The sequence below is a fragment of the Ovis canadensis genome, chromosome 22, assembly GCF_042477335.2.
Source record: "Ovis canadensis isolate MfBH-ARS-UI-01 breed Bighorn chromosome 22, ARS-UI_OviCan_v2, whole genome shotgun sequence".
Taxonomy (NCBI): domain Eukaryota; kingdom Metazoa; phylum Chordata; class Mammalia; order Artiodactyla; family Bovidae; genus Ovis; species Ovis canadensis.
The window spans coordinates 23,575,837-23,595,870 of NC_091266.1; the positions used below are offsets into that span (position 1 = coordinate 23,575,837).

General features: G+C 41.5%; 1 protein-coding gene across 1 annotated transcript in view; it reads right to left on the minus strand.

Annotated features, from left to right (window-relative positions):
* PRKG1 (protein kinase cGMP-dependent 1) overlaps positions 1-16,969 on the minus strand; it is a 1,303,224-nt gene extending 1,286,255 nt beyond the window's left edge. The window contains exon 1 of the mRNA XM_069567846.1: positions 15,741-16,969. Within this exon, the coding sequence (XP_069423947.1) occupies positions 15,741-16,051 (311 nt within the window). The 5' untranslated portion in view covers positions 16,052-16,969. The remainder of the gene's footprint in view (positions 1-15,740) is intronic.
* Positions 16,970-20,034: the final 3,065 nt, after the last annotated feature.

The following is a 20,034-nucleotide window of genomic DNA, read 5'->3' on the forward strand; positions in this document are numbered from 1 at the left end:
AATCTATTTCTCACTTCCACTGTACAATCATAAGGAATTACAGAACTCTAATAATGCAAAGAGCAACTCACTGCAAAAGATCGGATGTTAGGAAAGATTTAGGGCAGGAAGAGAAGGGGACAACAAAGGATGAGGTCTTTGGATGGCATCACCAACTCAATGAACATGAGTTTGAGCAAACTCTGGGAGACAGTGAAGGACAGGGAAGCCCAGCGTGTTGCAGTCCATGGGGCTGCAAAGAGTCGGACACGACTTAGCAACTGAATAACAACAATGATGGAATTGGGTTTAACTTAGTAACACTGAAAATATAATGATAATTTCAACAGCTTATGTCTTCTGCTATCTGTAGAACTCCATAATATGTTTTATACCTGTACTGAGGGACTCACAGACATGATCTCTAATCAAATCCTCATTCACAATGAGAAAATGGAAGCTCAGATAGACTCAGTCTCATACACCTCGTGAGTCGTAAAGTAGCAGCTGAAACAGAGCCCATGCCCATCTCCATTGTATATGCTGTGTTCTGAGCCTACCTGCTCGGATTTTCCGTAAATGCACTGCTAAACCACAGAACTCAGTGGATTCTCAAGACCATCTCACAAAGCATTGATGCTGCACAGAGTGTGGAAAGCAGGCTGAACTGAGTCTGATAGCCTGTTGTGTTTACAGAGTTATCACTTATGAGCTGCTGGATGTGGGTTGTGTTACCTCACCTCATTGATCCTTAATCATCTCTTCTGTAAAATGGAAATGATCTGTTCTCCTTTCTCCATTTAGAGGCTGTGAGGCATAAATGACCTACATTCATTTTTCCAGCCAATTAATGGATGTTGTTATTAAGCCTCACTTTTTATCAGATACAAGATACACAGTTGCATTGGTACATAGGACTTTTAGGAATTTAACCTCAGACATTAACAGAAGCATAAGGTCAGATAAGAGTTTAAAAAAGGTTTTTTTCCTAGGATTGGGTGTTTTCAGGTTCCATTCTGAAGAGCTAAGAGACAATATGCCAAACAGAATCAGCCTCTAAATGTTCCCTATTTTATTATGGTTATTCTTGAGGTAAACACCTAATGAAATGTTATCATGAGTTTAATGGTCTCTATCATCTCATAATATTGAAATCTATGTGACTATCTGGATAGTTAAAATCAGCAAGCTATTATCATAAACTTGACAGAATTTTGTTAGTGAGAATTCTGTGTTCACAAAAAGGATTTAAATTTTTGATAGATTATTCTTTAAGCTATTTCCATGCATTCCAGGCATGTATTTCTCAACTAACCCCGTTACTTTTTGAGGTTAACCTGTTTATGAGATTTCATGTCACAGAGCTTAAGTTGAGACATTTCAGTTGGAGAAAATATATGCTTCCTTAGAAAGATAATTTAGAATTTCATCTTAGTCCAACTAGAAGGGACTTTTCAAGACCATGCAATCCCAGGTTTTCGAGTGAAAATCTGAAATGCCTTCAGAGGCCAGGAGAGATGATGAGCTAGATAAAGACTGTATAGAGTGTTAGGAGCTGTGATGAACTCCTGGAGCATAGGGCCTCCCACAAAGGTGCAACAAGGCATTCAAGTCCGAAGTCTGTAAAATTCTTCTGGCCAAGCCAAAGATGCCCCCAAGCTCTACTGAGCCCAGTGATGTGCTTCCCATTCTCAAAATTTTAAATTTAAAAGATGACGCATACGAGGGCCAAGAACTTGGAGAGGCTTGTTTTTTGTCCTTCTTCTGGCCAAGAGTCATAAAGCAGCTACTGTACGCCAGCCCTATTCTGGGTTCCAAAGGTACAACGTGGAGCAGGAGAGAAACTGGTATTGCCTTCACGGAATTTACCGTCTTGCAAGAGGAGATGCTAACCAACCAATGACCAACCTAAAGAAATTCAAACTCGGAGGGACATGAAGAAGTCAAAGTACACAGCACTACAAAGTCGACACTGAGACCCAGACTCCAGCCTCCAGGCCAGGCACCCTGGGCTTAATTCTTGTTGTAAGAGTCCTGAAAAGGTAATGTCTTTTTTTTTTTTTTTTTAGCATTTTTGGGGTTGAGAAAGAGCTACATCTAGCAGAGCTCTACACTAATTATTTAGGAAATATTTGGTAAAAACTGAACAAATAAACAACTGAAAACTAATTCAAAGATTATGTTACCAGAAAAAAAAAAAAAAGAATCAGAGGGTATTTTATAAACTTTCTAAGAATACTCAGTTAAATTAAGATGCTAACACTTAGGGGGAAATAGATAAGGAAATAAAGCATTGATAAATGAGGAAATGTTTCTTTAAAATGAAATTTTAAATTTAAAATTAGTGGCACAGGCCATTGAAAACATTCTGATAACAAACAGAAACAAAATATGAAAGTACAAGACAGAGCAAGCTTTCTGCACATGATACAGCAAAAACTACTTTAGGCACAAGCAACCGTATTAGATGACAATTTTAACACCACAGAAATACAGTTTCCTATAAGAAGAGCTTCCTTGATACTTAGGTTTACTAACCTCAAAAAGGGATAATTCTTGGCCACCACGTGTTTATCAGTATATGGGCATGAGAAAATGTGGATAGATGAAAAATTCCCTGAGCTCAGTCAGTAAAGAATCCAACTGCAATGCAGGAGACCAGGGTTCTCTTGTGTTGGGAAGATTTCCCTGGAGAAGGAAATGGCAACCCACTCCAGTATTCTTGCCTGGAAAATCCCACTGACAGAGAAGCCTGGTGGGCCACAGCCCATGGGGTCACAAGAATCAGACACAACTTTAGTGACGAAACCACCACCCCCACTACCACAAAAAGGAACACAGTCATGAAAGAGAATTGGAATAGGACATATCCTTAAAAAAATGAGCTGTTGGGACAATTAGCGAGACAGCATGGCACACAGAGAGCACGCATGGACTCTGGGGCCACACACACGTGCTTTTGCGGGTTTCAACCTACAATTTTATTTTGAGCAAGTTGTTTAACTTCTCTGTGCCTTACTTCCTCTATCTGAAGAAATGGGATGAAGGGTACCTACTTTATCAAATTACTGTGAGAATTGAGTGAGAAGGCTTACGTAGTCTACAGTCAGGCAAATATTTGAGTAATAATTAGCAGTAGCAGCAGTAGCAACACTAATTGACCAGTAAAGACAAGGCTTAAAAGTCACAATTACTACCTTCATTTTATAAAGGATTTCAGTAAAGACGAGAGCAATTGTTCCCTATGTCTGGGGTGGGGGGGGGGTGGGGGGGAAAGAAGTAAGATAAAGAATGAGCCTAGTTTGAACAAGAAAAGTTTTCCCCTTAGTCATGATGAAGCAATAGACTGAACTACAGAAAGAAGTTTTGAAATATGGTGATGGTAGTCAAGAAGCAAAGGGGGAAATCTATCATGATTTAAAAACTCACTAGCAAGAGTTCGCCTCGGTGTTATTTAATGACCTCTAAGTTCATCTCGTAGAAAAAGCCACTCTTGCCAAGACAAATAATGTCTACTTGAGATCTTTTCCATCTATCACACTGACAGTAACCCTTAGGAATCCAGAAGACAGAGCTCTGCTCTGTGATGATGAATGATTTACAGGGCCCAGGACCTCAGCGGTGGAACCAAAGGAAAAAGACAAGCCACAGAAGAGAAAGGGTCCACTGAGAAAGACCGCCTTCTCCGTGATGAGCGGTGTCCTGTTTCACACTTTAGTATTAAGGCTCTGGTCACGTGCTTTACCTGGTTTACCTCTCTGCACATTCTGCCATGAGCTCTAATGTTTATTTTTTCATATCAGTTCTTTTTATCTCTTTATTTTTGAGGTGATAGAAGGGTAACTTTGGATTGCTTAAAATAACCATATTATAGATGGACTCTAACTTTCGGTGGAAATAACAGAATTCTATTTAAATATCAGAATCCTCTGAAATAATTTCTTATAATAATCCATAAACATGTAAACACTCATACATATATAATGCTTCAAAGCATCTAACTTCTCCATTCCCAGAACTTTTCCGTACCTACTCAATATTATTTCAAATGCCACAGACAGTAGTTCTCTTTCAAAAAAAACCCAAAAATCTCTTTTAAAAAAATAGACTAGCTATTTCCCACCAAAACTCAAAAAGAAGGGGAAAAAAACATCTTAATGCCTTAAGCAAAGCATACAAAAGGCAAAGGCGAGATGAATTCATGAAGTATGCAAAGAGGTGGCAAGAAGCTAATAAAAGATGTTTCATTCACAGTGGGCTTCTTATTGTATTTCTTTGCAGTTCCTTTTCATGAGGACTACTTCAAAGTCATAATCATTTAATTTTATGTTATTCAATGCTTCATGAACAAGAAGTCATTTTCTTTTAGTAAAAGAGTATAGATCTCCATACTAAATAATACTAAAACATCTAGAAGGCAGTCAGGCAGATTACAATTTTCCATGCTGTATTTTTCTTTTATGAAGAACAACAAATAGTCTGAAGTTAGATTTTGAAGAAAATGACTAGCCCCTGATGAAGGCTACCACTATAAAGAAACAGAGCAGAGTTCCTTTCAAAATATTCTAAAGCTTTTCAGATCTACAAGAAACACTGTTCATACAAATGGATAATGGAGTTAAATATTATATTTTTTATAAAGTATTAAGTGAATGACTAGAAACCTTGAGCAATTCTTTCATTTTGCACTGTACCAAATGCTGTGGGAGAAAAAGGATTTTCTTCTAAAAATTCAGAACTGTAAAAGTTCTCAAAATAAAAAAGTGATTCACTGAACAGATCTTCCAACCAAAAAATGACTCTTACTTTGCTGAGTGTCTCTGGACTTCCTTTCCTAACCTTTGGTATCCTCCGATAGTTGCTAAATATGTGTTTTTGTTGTTCAGTCACTAGTTCAGTTCAGTTCAGTCGCTCAGTCATGTCCGACTCTTTGAGACCCCATGAACCGCAGCACGCCAGGCCTCCCTGTCCATCACCAACTCCCGGAGTTCACTCAGACTCATGTCCATTGAGTCAGTGATGCCATCCAGCCATCTCATCCTCTGTCGTCCCCTTCTCCTCCGGCCCCCAATCCCTCCCAGCATCAGAGTCTTTTCCAATTAGTCAACTCTTTGCATGAGGTGGCCAAAGTACTGGAGTTTCAGCTTTAGCATCATTCCTTCCAAAGAAATCCCAGGGCTGATCTCCTTCAGAATGGATTGGTTGGATCTCCTTGCAGTCCAAGGGACTCTCAAGAGTCTTCTCCAACACCACAGTTCAAAAGCATCAATTCTTCGGCACTCAGCCTTCTTCACAGTCCAACTTTCACATCCATACATGACTCCTGGAAAAACCATAGCCTTGACTAGACGGACCTTAGTCAGCAAAGTAATGTCTCTGCTTTTGAATATACTATCTAGGTTGGTCATAACTTTTCTTCCAAGGAGTAAACGTCTTTTAATTTCATGGCTGCAGTCACCATCTGCAGTGATTTTGGAGCCCCCCAAAATAAAGTCTGACACTGTTTCCACTGTTTCGCCAGCTATTTCCCATGAAGTGATGGGACTGGATGCCATGATCTTAGTTTTCTCAATGTTGAGCTTTAAGCCAACTTTTTCACGCTCCTCTTTTACTTTCATCAAGAGGCTTTTTAGTTCCTCTTCACTTTCTGCCATAAGGGTGGTGTCATCTGCATATCTGAGGTTATTGATATTTCTCCCGGCAATCTTGATTCCAGCTTGTGTTTCTTCCAGCCCAGCATTTCTCATGATGTACTCTGCATAGAAGTTAAATAAGCAGGGTGACAATATACAGACTTGATGTACTCCTTTTCCTATTTGGAACCAGTCTGTTGTTCCATGTCAAGTTCTAACTGTTGCTTCCTGACCTGCATACAGGTTTCTCAAGAAGCAGGTCAGGTGGTCTGGTATTCCCATCTCTTTCAGTCACTTCAGTCACTAAGTTGTGTCCAACTCTTTGCAACCCCATGGACTGCAGCATGCCAGGATCCTCTGTCCTCCATTATCTCCCAGAGTTTGCTCAAACTCATGTCCATTGAGTCAATGGTGCTATCTAACCATTTCATCCTCTGCGGCCCCCTTCTCCTTTTGCTTTCAATCTGTCCCAGCATCACGGTCTTTTCTAATGAGTCAGCTCGCATAAGATGGCCAAAGTATTGGAGCTTCAGCATCAGTTCTTCCAGTGAATATTCAGGGTTTATTTCCTTTAAGATTGACTGGTTTGATATTCCTGCAGCCCAACAGAATCTCAAGAGTCTTCTCCAGGCACCGCAGTTTGAAAGAATCAGTTCTTCAGGGCTCAGCCTTCATGGTCCAAGTCTCACATCCATACATGACTACTGGGAAAATCGTAGCTTTGACTACACGGACTTCTGTTGGCAAAGTGATGTCTCTGCTTTTTAATACGCTGTCTAGGCTTTTCACAGTTTTCCTTCCAATGAGCAAGTGTCTTTTAATTTCATTACTGCAGTCACCATCCACAGTGATTTTGGAGTCCAAGAAAAGAAAATCCGTCACTACTTCCACTTTTTCCCCTTCTACTTGCTGCAGTTAGGAAGCACAAAGACCATGATTCACACAGAGCTCCACAGTGCAGGCAGTGGACTGTAGGGTTTATTCCTCTCCATCTTTTCTTTTCTCTCTTTCCACTGGCATGAGTTGCCACTACAGGCTTAGCAAAATAGTACTTGTCATTTTTAGATGTTTAATATTCCTCTGTAAAGGGTATGGTGACACCCTGTCAAAACCATACAAATCAAACATGAGGCCATCTTTTCTCCCTCGTCGTAATATAAAATGTGTTATTCAGTCACCAATGATTTAGGCAGAGCACATCTTAAGAAGATGTAAGTGAGAGCTATGCTGCCTTGGACAGCATGCTCACCAGCTACCTATAAACGCCAAAAAGACTGGCCAATCCACCCTGCAGTCCATCAATAGCAATAACTCCAGAGGGGCAAAATTTTAAATTCCCATTTTTCTTGCTTGTCATGACAACTCTTTTTTTCTTTCCTCCCAGTACAGACTTAGAAGCACTGTCAACACCATGATTTATTGATAGAGTTGGACCATTAAGATGATCTACAGTATATACAGAAAGGAGATGCTTTTCCCTCACATTATCTCATTATTCCTTGGCCTAAATCTGGTGAAAGCTTGATAGCCCTGTAATACAATTGTTTTAGAAAATAGCAAAACTACTGTGTTTAACTAAGGTGTATTTGTCATCACTGACATGGAATACAATTAACCAAATTAAGCTGACTGGTGATACTATAATTATTTCAAGTTCAAAGAAATACAATGCTACTCATAAAGAGCAGATACGGTCTTAAAGTAAGAAAATATAACTGAACATTAGAAGGTCCACAGCATTAAGAGATCTGCTTTTGAGACCCATTAATCATTTGAACTATTAACATATATATTTCCAGAGCCTAAGTTACTTCACCTCTACATGGAAGGCAATGAAATTGCACCTGTCATAAAGGATTTCTGGTGAAGTTCAATTAGCACTTATGATCTTTAGACAGCCAAAGGTAATTAACATTTTTTAAAAAATTGTAGATGCAGGTGGACGTAGCATATATTGACACTAAACTGTCACTGATTCTTTTTCTGTACAATTCCCCATCCTTTTATATCTTGGATTATAAAAATCCTAAGACACAGCCCCTTTCCCAGGGTGCTACCATCAATGCTGACTAACCCGCTTTCTGCTTCTAACTGCTAAGCTACACCGGTGAACACATGCTTTAGCTTCTGTCTCCCTTATTGTTGCTAATTCCTCTTGTCCTTCCCATTTAGGTCCAATAACCAAATGCATGACAAGAAACTGGATTCATAATGAAAGTGTTTACTTTCCTTATGATTACCTTGCCTATGTAATTAATGTCCCCAACCCTCTGTGCAGCCTTATGACATCGACTCTGCCATTACACTGTCAGCTGAATACATTTTCATGTTTTAGACGGAGAGAGAAAGAAACAAGAAAGCTTCTCACTGACTCCCATTTGAAAGAGATTATTTTTTTACCAAAAAAGTATTAGTAATTATATTAGCTGTTTTCATCACTTATATAAAGTACTATACTGATTGATCCTTACCTGAGAAGATAATGATTAATTACACATGTAAATAGGCTCCTATCAGAGAAAATTAGGAAAATCTTAAAGACTTTGAATTTTGTTTTGTTTTGTTTCTTAACAATATAAGGGGAAAGGGCTAGAGACAGACCCAAAACTTGGCAATGGGAGTGGCAATGAGGTTGTGACCACAAGGCATAGGAATGCCTAGCTCTTTCTGGGGGACACACCGAGATTCTCCTACTACAACTATCACATCAGTCCTCTTGTCTGCCAGCAGTGCCCAGCCCTGCTCACTACTCAGGCCAGACCGTCTGGAAAGGGGGCTGAGAGCTTGATGTACTAGCTCTGCTTTCTCTGAAGCCTCCCTGGAAAGTACTCCTCAGCCTGAGCTCAGGCTGTTTGCCTTAAAAGGATAAAATATCTGTAGGAGAAAAAAAAAAAAAACTGTAGCTGGCTACAGAGACATCACATACCAGAAGGAGAGGCGCTACAAGCCCTGTGCGTCTCTCCCAAGGAGGGGCTCGTAATTGATTCACCCTGAAGCACAGAGCATTTCATAGAAGCATCTGGGATACCAGGAAACAATCTTATTGGCTCACAAGGCAGCTCCCCCTGGTGAGAGTGGAAAACAAACTTGGGCGGATGGCTGATCCTAAGGTGTCATATTTGAATCGTGGCCAGGACTCATGGCTGGCAAGAAAGAGGGAAGCATACTTACCCATGGAAGGGAGCTGCTGCCACTTTTTGTGCCCCAGAGCCGTGCAGGTCACCCCAGAGATCATGGTGAAAATGACAAGTGTGGCTGCTATGGAAAGTGGGAAACTGGATCTGCCTGGTTCCAATGCAAGCAGGGGATTAGTGTTGGTAAAAAAGATTAAAAAAAAAAAATGAACCAAGAAAAGTGCTTTCCCAGGGAATGGAATTTCAGGAACCTGTAGGAGCTAACATGGAATGAGCCACCAAGGAGGTTCTCGATCCTGGCTGCATCTCAGAGTCGCCTTGGGAGCGCAAACAATAGACCTCCACCTCCAGTCCACCAAGAGGCAATTAAATCAGAATCCCTGGAGGTGGCAGCCCAGGAAAAAAAAATTTTTAATTCCCTAGGTGATTCTAACATGAAGCCTAGGGTTGAGAACCGAACACACACACACACACACACACACACACACACACACACACACCCCTGTTGTCTTCTCACCAGACTATTTCTCACATGGTGCTGTTCACTGGAACTATCTGAGAAATCTTTAAAAAACACTGATGTTTGGCTTCCACCTCCAGACATTCTGATATTAATGGGTTTGGGTTTTTTTTTTTTAAAAGCTCCTCAGATGATTCTAACGTGCAGCAGTAAAGTTTGGGAAACAAACTTTGGTTTGGTCCTGTCTTATTTTTTCCACTTTTCCCCAAGCCACTCTGCTTCCTGTTTAATCCTGGTGAGCAGATAACTCCCCACAGAACAGCCTTTATGGTATCTATTAGGATCATGAAATTGCCTAATCCTCCCACCCCTTTGGGAAGCAGAACCTAGAGGCTAATGAGAAGGGCTCTGAAGTTCAAATTCCAATTCAGCCTTTTACAAAGTGTGTGGCTTTGAGCAAGTTATTTAGCTTCTCTCAATTTCAGTGTCTTGTCCCTCACTGTCATGAAACGGGGTAATCTGGAGTGTTCCTCACAAGGTTATTTGATTTAAAAAAAAGACAATCTATGTAAAGCAAAGGGAGCACTGGTCTGACACAGAGTAAGGGCTCGATAAATGTCAGCCATTGCGACCACAATGGGCGGTACCATTCTGACCTATTCTTTTCAGGAACAGTGAGGCACTGACTTATCCTCCACTTTCTTTTTCTGCATGGTGGTCTGCACAAAGACCACCAAACCCTCCCTGGTATCAGACTAAGGGATGTTTCAAAGGGACAATATGAGGTATTCAAAACAAGCATTGGTCTACAGGGAAACATTTTAATGGCTTTTTAACCAAAATTTCAGTATGGTTTCAACTCCCAAAGGAGGCCAACCATTGGTACATTCCAATTTGGGTGTTTTCATGCACAAAGTTCTCTCTTACCTGTAAATTCTGTTCCAGTCTCATTGCCTATTCACTTGCCCACAAAGCCCACTAATCCTTTTCAACTTTGCAAACGTGCCATAGCTTTCACAGCAGTCACCCTGTTTTGCCCTTTCTTGTCCTCCTGACACACATCTCTTCTTCCCACTCCCTCCTGCTTCTTTCCTATTAATAACTATGATTAAAAAGTCCATTCAGACACAAGACACTTTGAGAGTATACTATTAGTCCTACCTTTTGCTCAACATCTGTTTTGTGCAGCTACAGATTCTGTGCTCTTGTTTATATTTACATGACAGTTTTGGAGGGAGAACATCCCTCTGCTCTTAGAAACAAAATATACTCGGAGTTCAAACAGGCTGCACATACTTAACTTACCAGAAAACACATTTGAAGGAGGTGCCGAGGAATGCAGTCATTATAGAAGATGGTGAGAAGGAAGGGGAATTGGTGTCAGAAGGCTGGGTGTGTGGAAATAAGAGGAAATATCAGGGAAGGGGTGGCAAGCAGCGCTAGCTCAACAGTTCAGATTAGGATTCAAAATGCCACAGATGTGATTGCATAATAAGCTGTTGCGCATACGGGTGAATGCTGCTTTCAGCATGCTCTTATTTATCATATTGTCTTGCGTTCTCAGAGCGTGGAACATGCAAGTCGGAGGGTCTGAGTGCTAGCATCGGGCCCAGTTCTGTGGGATAGGCAGCAGCACCTATGGCGAAAATGGGAGAAAGAGCAGCAGTCTGGTGTTCAAATCTGGTTGCTAGGATACTATGGAGACCCTCCATCGCTAGGCAGACAGGGGGAAAAAAAAAAAAGGCGTCCATATGCCTTATAACCTGCAAACAGCAACAGTAGAGACATCATCTGCCTTCTTCTATCCTTTCCCGTTAAGAATCCAAACCCAACTCTTTAGTGAAATAAAAGTAGTGGAAGCTTGGAAATGTGGCCCAGGAGAGCAAGGAAGTTGGTCATTTATATTCTCAGGCAGTTTCGAGAGCTACTCTATTGAAGGGCGTGTTGGTATTTTCATTATAAGCCCCACTTTAGGGGCACAAACTGTGCTTCAAAATACCCTAATAGGGTTTTAGCAGCCTGGTCTTATTTTTATAAAGGCTGCTACAACTTTAACTTTATTGCAGAGAGTATAATGTCAAATTAACAATCAAACTTAAATTGGATAGTCTATTAGAATAACGTTAAGTTGGAATTGAATTCCCCCGCAAGAACAAGGAAGATGAATTTACAAAATCAACTTGAGGTTCAAGTCCCACCTAAGTTCTGTTTGCTGGGGTGTGTGAAGAATCCACCATGCTAGTCTGTGGCATAAAACGAGATTATTTCCAGTGGGAACATTTAGAGTGGAAAGCGGAACTTGTTTTCTTTAAGAGCGGAACTCAGATTCTTTAAGAGTGTTAATCATCTACTGCTTGGTTAAATTAAATATTATTACCTAGTCAGGATAGTTTTAGTTGCTATCAGAACCATGCAGGTGGGAGATGCTGGACTGCAATGACATTCTGAGATTCAGAGCTTTACTAATGGGTAACAATTAGTCCTCCTCAATTATTCTAGAAACAAGCAGAAAAGCCCTCTCAGCTACTCATCCTGATCCTCTCTGGCTGAAGCTTGGTTTTCCTCAATGCCCACTATGGTGTTCTGGTATAGGCACTGGTTGCTGTGATTCCCCAGATGTACCCTCTGCTCTCCTTTGTTGTCTTGTCCCTTTGCTGATGGCCCTCCCCACCCTAACTTCACCACTCTCACCCCGTCACCACTCACCTAAATCATGACATCGATCAAATACTTCCTTTAAACACCTTGACTTCCACAAGAGTTTCTGATACCCTAAAATTAAATGGGCTCAATTATGTTTTACCAACTGTCTTAGGGATCGCCTATGTGACTTGCCTTCCTCTGTATCCAGAATATTCACTTGTACAGTATTGATAAGCCCTGGTTACCTCCTTTGTGATAGGACTCACACATCTCACATTCAAACGCCTGACACTAACTTGCACATGGTGTCTTCCACAAAAGTGCTGAACTGACCTACTGGACGCATCTGAAATGTAATTGTTACCTCTGATAATAATTATGCTTTAATATTATGCCATCTATGATTACACCAAAATCCTGGAATTTTCCCAGCTTCCTACAGAATTTAACAGAGAGCTTTCAGGAAGATTCTATTCCTCTTGAAATGTGCTATGTCAAGGCTTAAAAAATAATCAGATAAGATTGTGTTAAAATTAATGCCTCACTAAAAATAAGAAGAATATATTTCTTTTTATCCTCAGCTCTCCAAAGTACTTCACAGTCAAGCGTGTAATGTTACAAAACAAAACATGTCATTATCCTTTGAAATTCGGTTACCTTTGGGCTAACAGCTTAACAAAAATACAGAGACACTAACAACTTCTGACAGGAACTCAACTCTTATAACAGCAAAATGGAAAGGACTTGAGAATATTTACCATAGGTAAAGGGTTTAGAGCTCAACAGACCAGTGACTGAATGTTCTAACCTACCACAGAGTCAATTTTCAGGAATAAACTAGCATGAAATAAAATTACTTTAAAAATCCATGAGAACTACATTGTCTGCATAATCAACAGGCTATCTGGCCCAAAAAAATGAATATACAGTTTTCATCCTTAAGGATTTATTTACCTAATTCAATCCAAAACATACAGTCTGATAGTTTTACCTTCTCAAGAAGTTTTTTAGGAGCAGTGGAGTACAGATTCCAATTTGCTAATCAGTTCTTTTGCTCATCACACTCACAACAGAGAAAGGGTTTTCGGGCTATTTCTACACATGTGTAAAACAGTCAAACAGAAATACCAACCCTCACAGGCACTCACAGGTGCGGCAGGAGTGCCTGGCTCTGAGCTGGACCCCCACACAGCCTTCCCTCCAATTCCCAGCATACAGGGAAAACTCTGAACCAAAACTGTTAAGATGATTTAAGTTCATAAGTTAATTTACATGTTATACTATTTTTCAAATGATTACTTAAAAAAAAAACACAGAAGTTTTTTAAAGATTCTAATCCTTAGAAGGCAACCTCAGTAAGCAAAAAGTAAACATACATATATGCATACATCAGATAACTGAGTAGGACATTCTCTGGACAGTCACCTACATCCAGTAGAAAGAGAAGAGAAGACTACATGAGCATGAGTTTGCAATCAATTTTGGGCTATTTTATTTTAACTCAAACTCTCAAAAATCTGCAAGTTTTAAAAAGATGACCAAATGTAGGCTGTACTAAAAATAAAATATAAAGACATAAACACTTGTTGCCAGCAAGTCAGCATAATCAAATTGTTTATAGTGAAATAAACAGAAATTCAAACAAGTCTCCTTCACTTTGGTTAAGTTTCCCTAATTCTTCATGGAACTACCTTGTATGATCATTCAAACGACCTAACTATAATCATTTTGCATACAATATGCTTCTCCTCTTACCCAAGGTACACTCTACCACGTAAGCCAATTTTATTCTAGTTTTCTTTATGTAAGCGTGAAAAAAGAACAGATGTTTTTCCAAAATTATTTAAGTTTGGAAGACATTCACTCTATAGTTTTCTTCAATATAAATCCTTCAGAATCCCCAAGCCCCTCATGGTGATACCTTAATAGCTGACTTCCTAAGAGTACAAGTTATTAAATAAAGGTCAGAATGCAAATGCACAGTGTGGTTCAACTGATAAAACGCTGATCATAACTAGATGCTGTGAATTATCTGCCACGCTAACTTCATTTTCCACCATGGACTTAAAAAAAATATATCTAGTTGTTCTGTATGTCATGCACTAGGAGATTTCTAAAATTTTACCACATTATACAGCTCAGACTACACTGCTAGATTCTTTTAGATCTTGTCCGATCAATTGTTTCGTTGGCGTTATCAGCTGGTTTGATCATGTTTCAAATAAAACTGATTAAAATGGTCTTTTTAAGAAAGGAGAGTCTGCTCTGAGTGACTCCAAAGTCCTGCCGACACTAAAATGAGATCCTATGGAGTGCTGAAAGACGCAGAGAGCTGTCTTTGAGTTATTTTTTTCATTATGCAAAACTTGGCCCTGGAGAGATGGGCATGTACCTCGTTAGCTGAAACAGGCAAGCATGGCAGCACTGCAAATTAACTTACCGGAGAAATCTGAAGTGGACTCAGATCATTCAGGTTTCTAAAGCAGATCCAAACCCACTCAACTCTGAGGGCAACCTGGTGAGGCTAGAATCTCAGAAATGTGCATCTTTACTGTCTTTTCTCCCTACACACAGAATACCAATTCCTCCTTAAGCTAATTCTGCATGAGGAAACAGCGAATGCTCTATGGCAACCAACAAGGAGAGGAACAAGTCTAAGTTTTCAAAACTATAATTAGTATATACTCACAATCTGCACCCCCCATCCAATAAATATAAATGGGTACAGTCCAATACTCTTTCTCCTTATATTAAATCTTTGTGTTTATTAAGTGAAAGGCTCCCAGGGACCTTGTATTATTATGTAACACGTGTCATCCAGCCAGTGTGATGTAGTTTGGAATAGAGTAACAAACCCCTCGGTTTATCAATTCTGTCATTAGTGACTTAAAATACCATTCATCTGGGTGCTTATTCTGTATTAACCTCATGTTCCTGCCACTTTACTATCTATAAGAACTCCAAGTTGAGTGATGTGTAACGAGTTCCATTCAACTTTCCCACCCAGGTTGTGAAGCCCACTGACATCAGAACTACACAATTGTTTATAATGCTAGAACAATACCAGAGTGGTTGCATCAGAAGCCAGAAGTGAGGCAAATAATGTGACCACGATGTCAATAAAGGTAAGTGGACTTCTCTTCATCTGACCCTGGAAACATGTAACCCTCTGGGGGAGATAAAGGCACCCCATTAGCAACATTATATAAAGTCCTTAAGGAAAATAAGCAATATTCTTCCTCAAATGTTATGAAAAAAATATTTTTACAAAATCAACAGACTAGGTTTCCATTTGTGGATTGTAAATGTCATCCAATTCTGGAAATCAAAAACTCTTTCCTTTTATATGTGTATCTGCTTATTTCTGACACTTTAATGATGCCAGAACATCAGGTTTGAAGAGTACCAGCGAGAATCGCTAGCATGTAGAGAAATCCGGGAGAGCCACAAAAGCATAGAAAGTAAGGGTGATAGCAGACGCATTTCAAGTCTGAGGAGCCTGCAGTTAGGATTTTCCGGTTGGGCAGGTTTGCCAGAGCATTTGGGAGATGAGGCTTTCAATTCTCTCACTCATACATACACAAGCTGACATACACCTGGGGCGCATTCAAACTCTACGTACAGTAGATGGCCTATATGAACGTATATACATACATATATATATATGAAATAGCTTGACATCTAACAAAGACAGGGAGGCAACGTAGGTGCTGTGAGTCTGATCTGAGAAACGTGCACAGCCCCGCAAGAAGTGCGGGTTAAAACGAAACATTTCTGAGGGTGAGGATCAACAAGGCAAGCGGGAGGGGCGGGAGCCTACAGACAATACAGAGACCCGCAGCTCCCCACCGACCCGGCGCCACACGGACCCGGAGCGTAACCCCTGCTTACTGTGGACTCTTGGGGTAGAAGGGCAGGGTCACATGGCTGAGATCCTGGATGTCAAAGGCGGTGGGCTCAGCGGAGATCGCCTGCCGCTTGGTGCGCGGCTCGCCTTGCAAGGTGCTCGCGCTCTGCTTCTGCGCCTGCTGGGTGGCCGGCCGGATCACCGAGCGGTACTTGTCCAGCTCGTTCTGCAGCTTCTGGATCAGTTCGTCCTTCTGATCCAACTCCAGCTCCAGCTCGTCGATGAGAGCATCCCGCTGCCTCAGCTCCTCGATCTTCTCCTGGAGCGCGTACTGTAAATCCCGCAGGGTGCCCATGCTCCTCCGGGCTGCCGGGGGCTCCTTCCTGCCGCTGCTCCGCGTCTTGGGGCTTCCTCCCCTCTCCGATCAACTTTCCCCAAAGTCGCTGCTGCCTCCCGAGTGCGAGAGCTTCCTACTTGAGACCAAAGCCAGGCTTGGCTTCTGAGCATGCCCAGTCTGCCGGCTCCAGCCACCGAGAGTTTCAGTGCGGATTCCACTTCTCCGGGCTGACGGTGAGGCTGAGAGCAGGGATAAGCCAAACGGCAGGGCGGGCCGGGCTTCCACCTGAACCGCGGCGGGCGCCGGGGAAGAGAGACGCGAGCGCGGTGGCCGAGCAACGGGAGCAGGGACTCGTAAGGCGGGGGACTCCGAGGGCCGCGGCGGGTCTGCCCGGGTCACTGGCGCCGGGCGCCGAAGGAAGCCGGCGGAGAGTGTGGGGAGCCTGATAAACCCCTGGGCGCGCCAGGGGATGCGCGGGCGGAGCGAGGCGGGAGCGCTCCTTCGGGGGCGGGGAGGCGAGCGGGAGAGGACCGGGGGACCCCGAGCAAACTGGGGAGGCGTCTGCCGCCCCGGAGCCTACCGGGCAGGAGGATGTGCGGACTACAATCCCCGCGACGAGCGAGTGCAGAGCGGACTCTGCATCGCAAGCGCCCTGACTTCGGGAGGTGTCTGGGCTGCCAGCCTCGCGGAGAAAGGATCCCCAGCCTGTGGCTGAGCTCTCGCGTCTGCCTCTCCGCCTTGCTCACGGGGAGCGCCTCACACAGGTGGTCACGCTTGAAAACAAACTTGCCTCTCAGGAGAGGGGAGCGAGTCCGGGCAGGGGAGGGGTTTCCACTCACACCCAGGGGCCTCCGGCGGAGAGGGGGAGCTTTTGATCCCACCCCCCACCCGCGCCAGCGTTTCCAGCTGCTTCGAATGAGTCCCCTTTCCGCTCCTACTAAACTCGGATTCATGAACTCTTTTTAGGGCAAAGGCCAGAACGGGATGGGACTGAGCCCTGGAAGGCTGCTCAGCTTCCCCACTGTCCGTCCCACTTAACCAGTGTCTGCGGAATAGTTTATGCAAGGGCCTTGCTCCTTCCACCTGCTGAATTTGCAGAGGGGTGTCAGGGGCGCGAGGCGGGCAGGTCAAAATCACTGCGGTATTCCAAAAAGTTCACTCTGAAATTGAACCATACCTTTAACATTACTTTCTTGATAACCAAACTGTTAGGACGCTAGCCTTCCCCTTGAATGGCAAGACACAAACTTTGAAGAAGAGAGAAAGTCTTAAAGAAAAGGGGGGACCCTAGACGGGCCGGGGTAAACTGTACAGCCTACCGCCGCACCTCCACCGCCCCCATCCCTGCCTGCTCCGTATTTCCTAAAATGATGACAATTTTGATAGCATCCTTTCTGTCCAAGGGTAATTCTTCTATCATGTTTAGAATCTTCCATAGCACTTAAATTCCTCATCTTTACCTAAATCTTCACCTAGTCATTTAAATTTTTAGCATCTTTATTAGCAGTCCTTTAATTACTATTCTTGAGAACTCAGTGTTATAATCCTGAATGTTCTATTTGGCCATTCCTTAACACTAAATAAAACAAAGTAGACAAAAGATAGATTAAGAGTCTGAATTGCAATCCAGAACTATTCACTGGAATCTAAATTTAGACAAGGACACATATGAGTCTCAAAAAAAGTGCTTACTTTTTGCTTTTGAATACACAACCTGTTCTAAGAGGAGCAAAAAGGAAAATGGGGAGGCGAATGAGAAAAAACAGGAGGAAAGAAAAGAACAGAACCAGCTAGCTAGTGTCACCTTAATAAGCTTTTTGATTTAAAGTGTATTTAATTTTTCTGTAATTAAGGTGTACATGAAAAAGGATACACAATCCTAAACATTCTACCCAGATTAGGATTTAATTCACTCACTACACATGATAATAACACAATTGTTCTGCTTTCCAATGTGGATGTTTTCAGAAGTGCATTTATTTCAGAATCATTGTACAAGGTAGATGATTTCCCCCAAACAAACATGGATAACTTAGAAACACTGAGAGCAGTAAATAGTAGTTCTGAATTAATGTTGTTTTAATGAAAACTAAACCAAGCAGAAGTGCTCTGGCTTTGTATAACTGACTCTTTTCTAAAAGAGCTTCCATGACATTTTCCTTCTCCCAGGCAAAAGGCCAAATTCTTATCTTATTTAACCTATGGGAATTCTTTAATTCCATGGGAAAATGTCGAAAACTTAATGAGACTCCTTTCCTATAGACCTATTATAGGGGTCCAGGAGCCCAAGAGTTTATGTCTAAAAATATATCAGGAACATTGTACAGGGGACATTATTAGACAACTGTTAAGCAAGGTTATGCTGTGAGGTTCATTTGAGGCTTAAATGGGTTACTTAGTGTCTTCGAGCAGCACAAAGAAAGAAGATTCTTCATTTGTAGAAAGCTTGTCTACATATAAAAAGGATAAAAGAAACTAAAGCATTTTCCCCAAAAAATAAAAAATTGCATTTAAACTAGGAAAAAAATCAGTTTACAAAAATTAAATTTTTTTCCCACTGTTATCTAAATATTTTTCACTATTTAAACTATCATAATCTATGTACTACTAGAGGATGTTACATTTTCATTTTAAATGGAATTCTTGTGATAAAAAATATATATATTCCTTGATGAATCCCATAGTGAGAATCAGAAATCTTTTGTAATAATTGCAAACAAAATAAACAGCTGAGAAGATATGACTATTACAATTTGACTTACACTTTAAAAGATGTTCAAGTTATAAGAATATATTTGGCTGGGTTACTGTATATAATGAAAAAAACTAAAATTATCCTTCAGTTCAGTTCAGTTCAGTCACTCAGTCATGTCTGACTCTTTGTGACCCCATGAACTGCCAGGCCCCCCTGTCCATCACCAACTCCTGGAGCCTACCCAAACCCATGTCCATTGAGTCAGTGATGCCATCCAACCATCTCATCCTCTGTAGTCCCCTTCTCCTCCTGCCCTCAGTGTTTCCCAGCATCAAGGTCTTTTTTTTTTTTTTTTAAATTTTTAGTTTTTTATTTTTTAAATTTTAAAATCTTTAATTCTTACATGCATTCCCAAACATGAACCCCCCCTCCCACCTCCCTCCCCAGAACATCTTTCTGGGTAATCCCCATGCACCAGCCCCAAGCATGCTGCATCCTGCGTCAGACATATACTGGCGATTCAATTCACATGATAGTATACATGTTAGAATGTCATTCTCCCAAATCATCCCACCCTCTCCCTCTCCCTCTGAGTCCAAAAGTCCGTTATACACATCTGTGTCTCTTTCCCTGTCTTGCATACAGGGTCGTCATTGCCATCTTCCTAAATTCCATATATATGTGTTAGTATACTGTATTGGTGTTTTTCTTTCTGGCTTACTTCACTCTGTATAATCGGCTCCAGTTTCATCCATCTCATCAGAACTGATTCAAATGAATTCTTTTTAACAGCTGAGTAATACTCCATTGTGTATATGTACCACAGCTTTCTTATCCATTCATCTGCTGATGGACATCTAGGTTGTTTCCATGTCCTGGCTATTATAAACAGTGCTGCGATGAACATTGGGGTACATGTGTCTCTTTCAATTCTGGTTTCCTCGGTGTGTATGCCCAGAAGTGGGATTGCTGGGTCATAAGGTAGTTCTATTTGCAATTTTTTAAGGAATCTCCACACTGTTCTCCATAGTGGCTGTACTAGTTTGCATTCCCACCAACAGTGTAGGAGGGTTCCCTTTTCTCCACATCCTCTCCAGCATTTATTGCTTGCAGATTTTTGGATCGCAGCCATTCTGACTGGTGTGAAGTGGTACCTCATTGTGGTTTTGATTTGCATTTCTCTAATAATGAGTGATGTTAAGCATCTTTTCATGTGTTTGTTAGCCATCCGTATGTCTTCTTTGGAGAAATGTCTATTTAGTTCTTTGGCCCATTTTTTGATTGGGTCGTTTATTTTTCTGGAGTT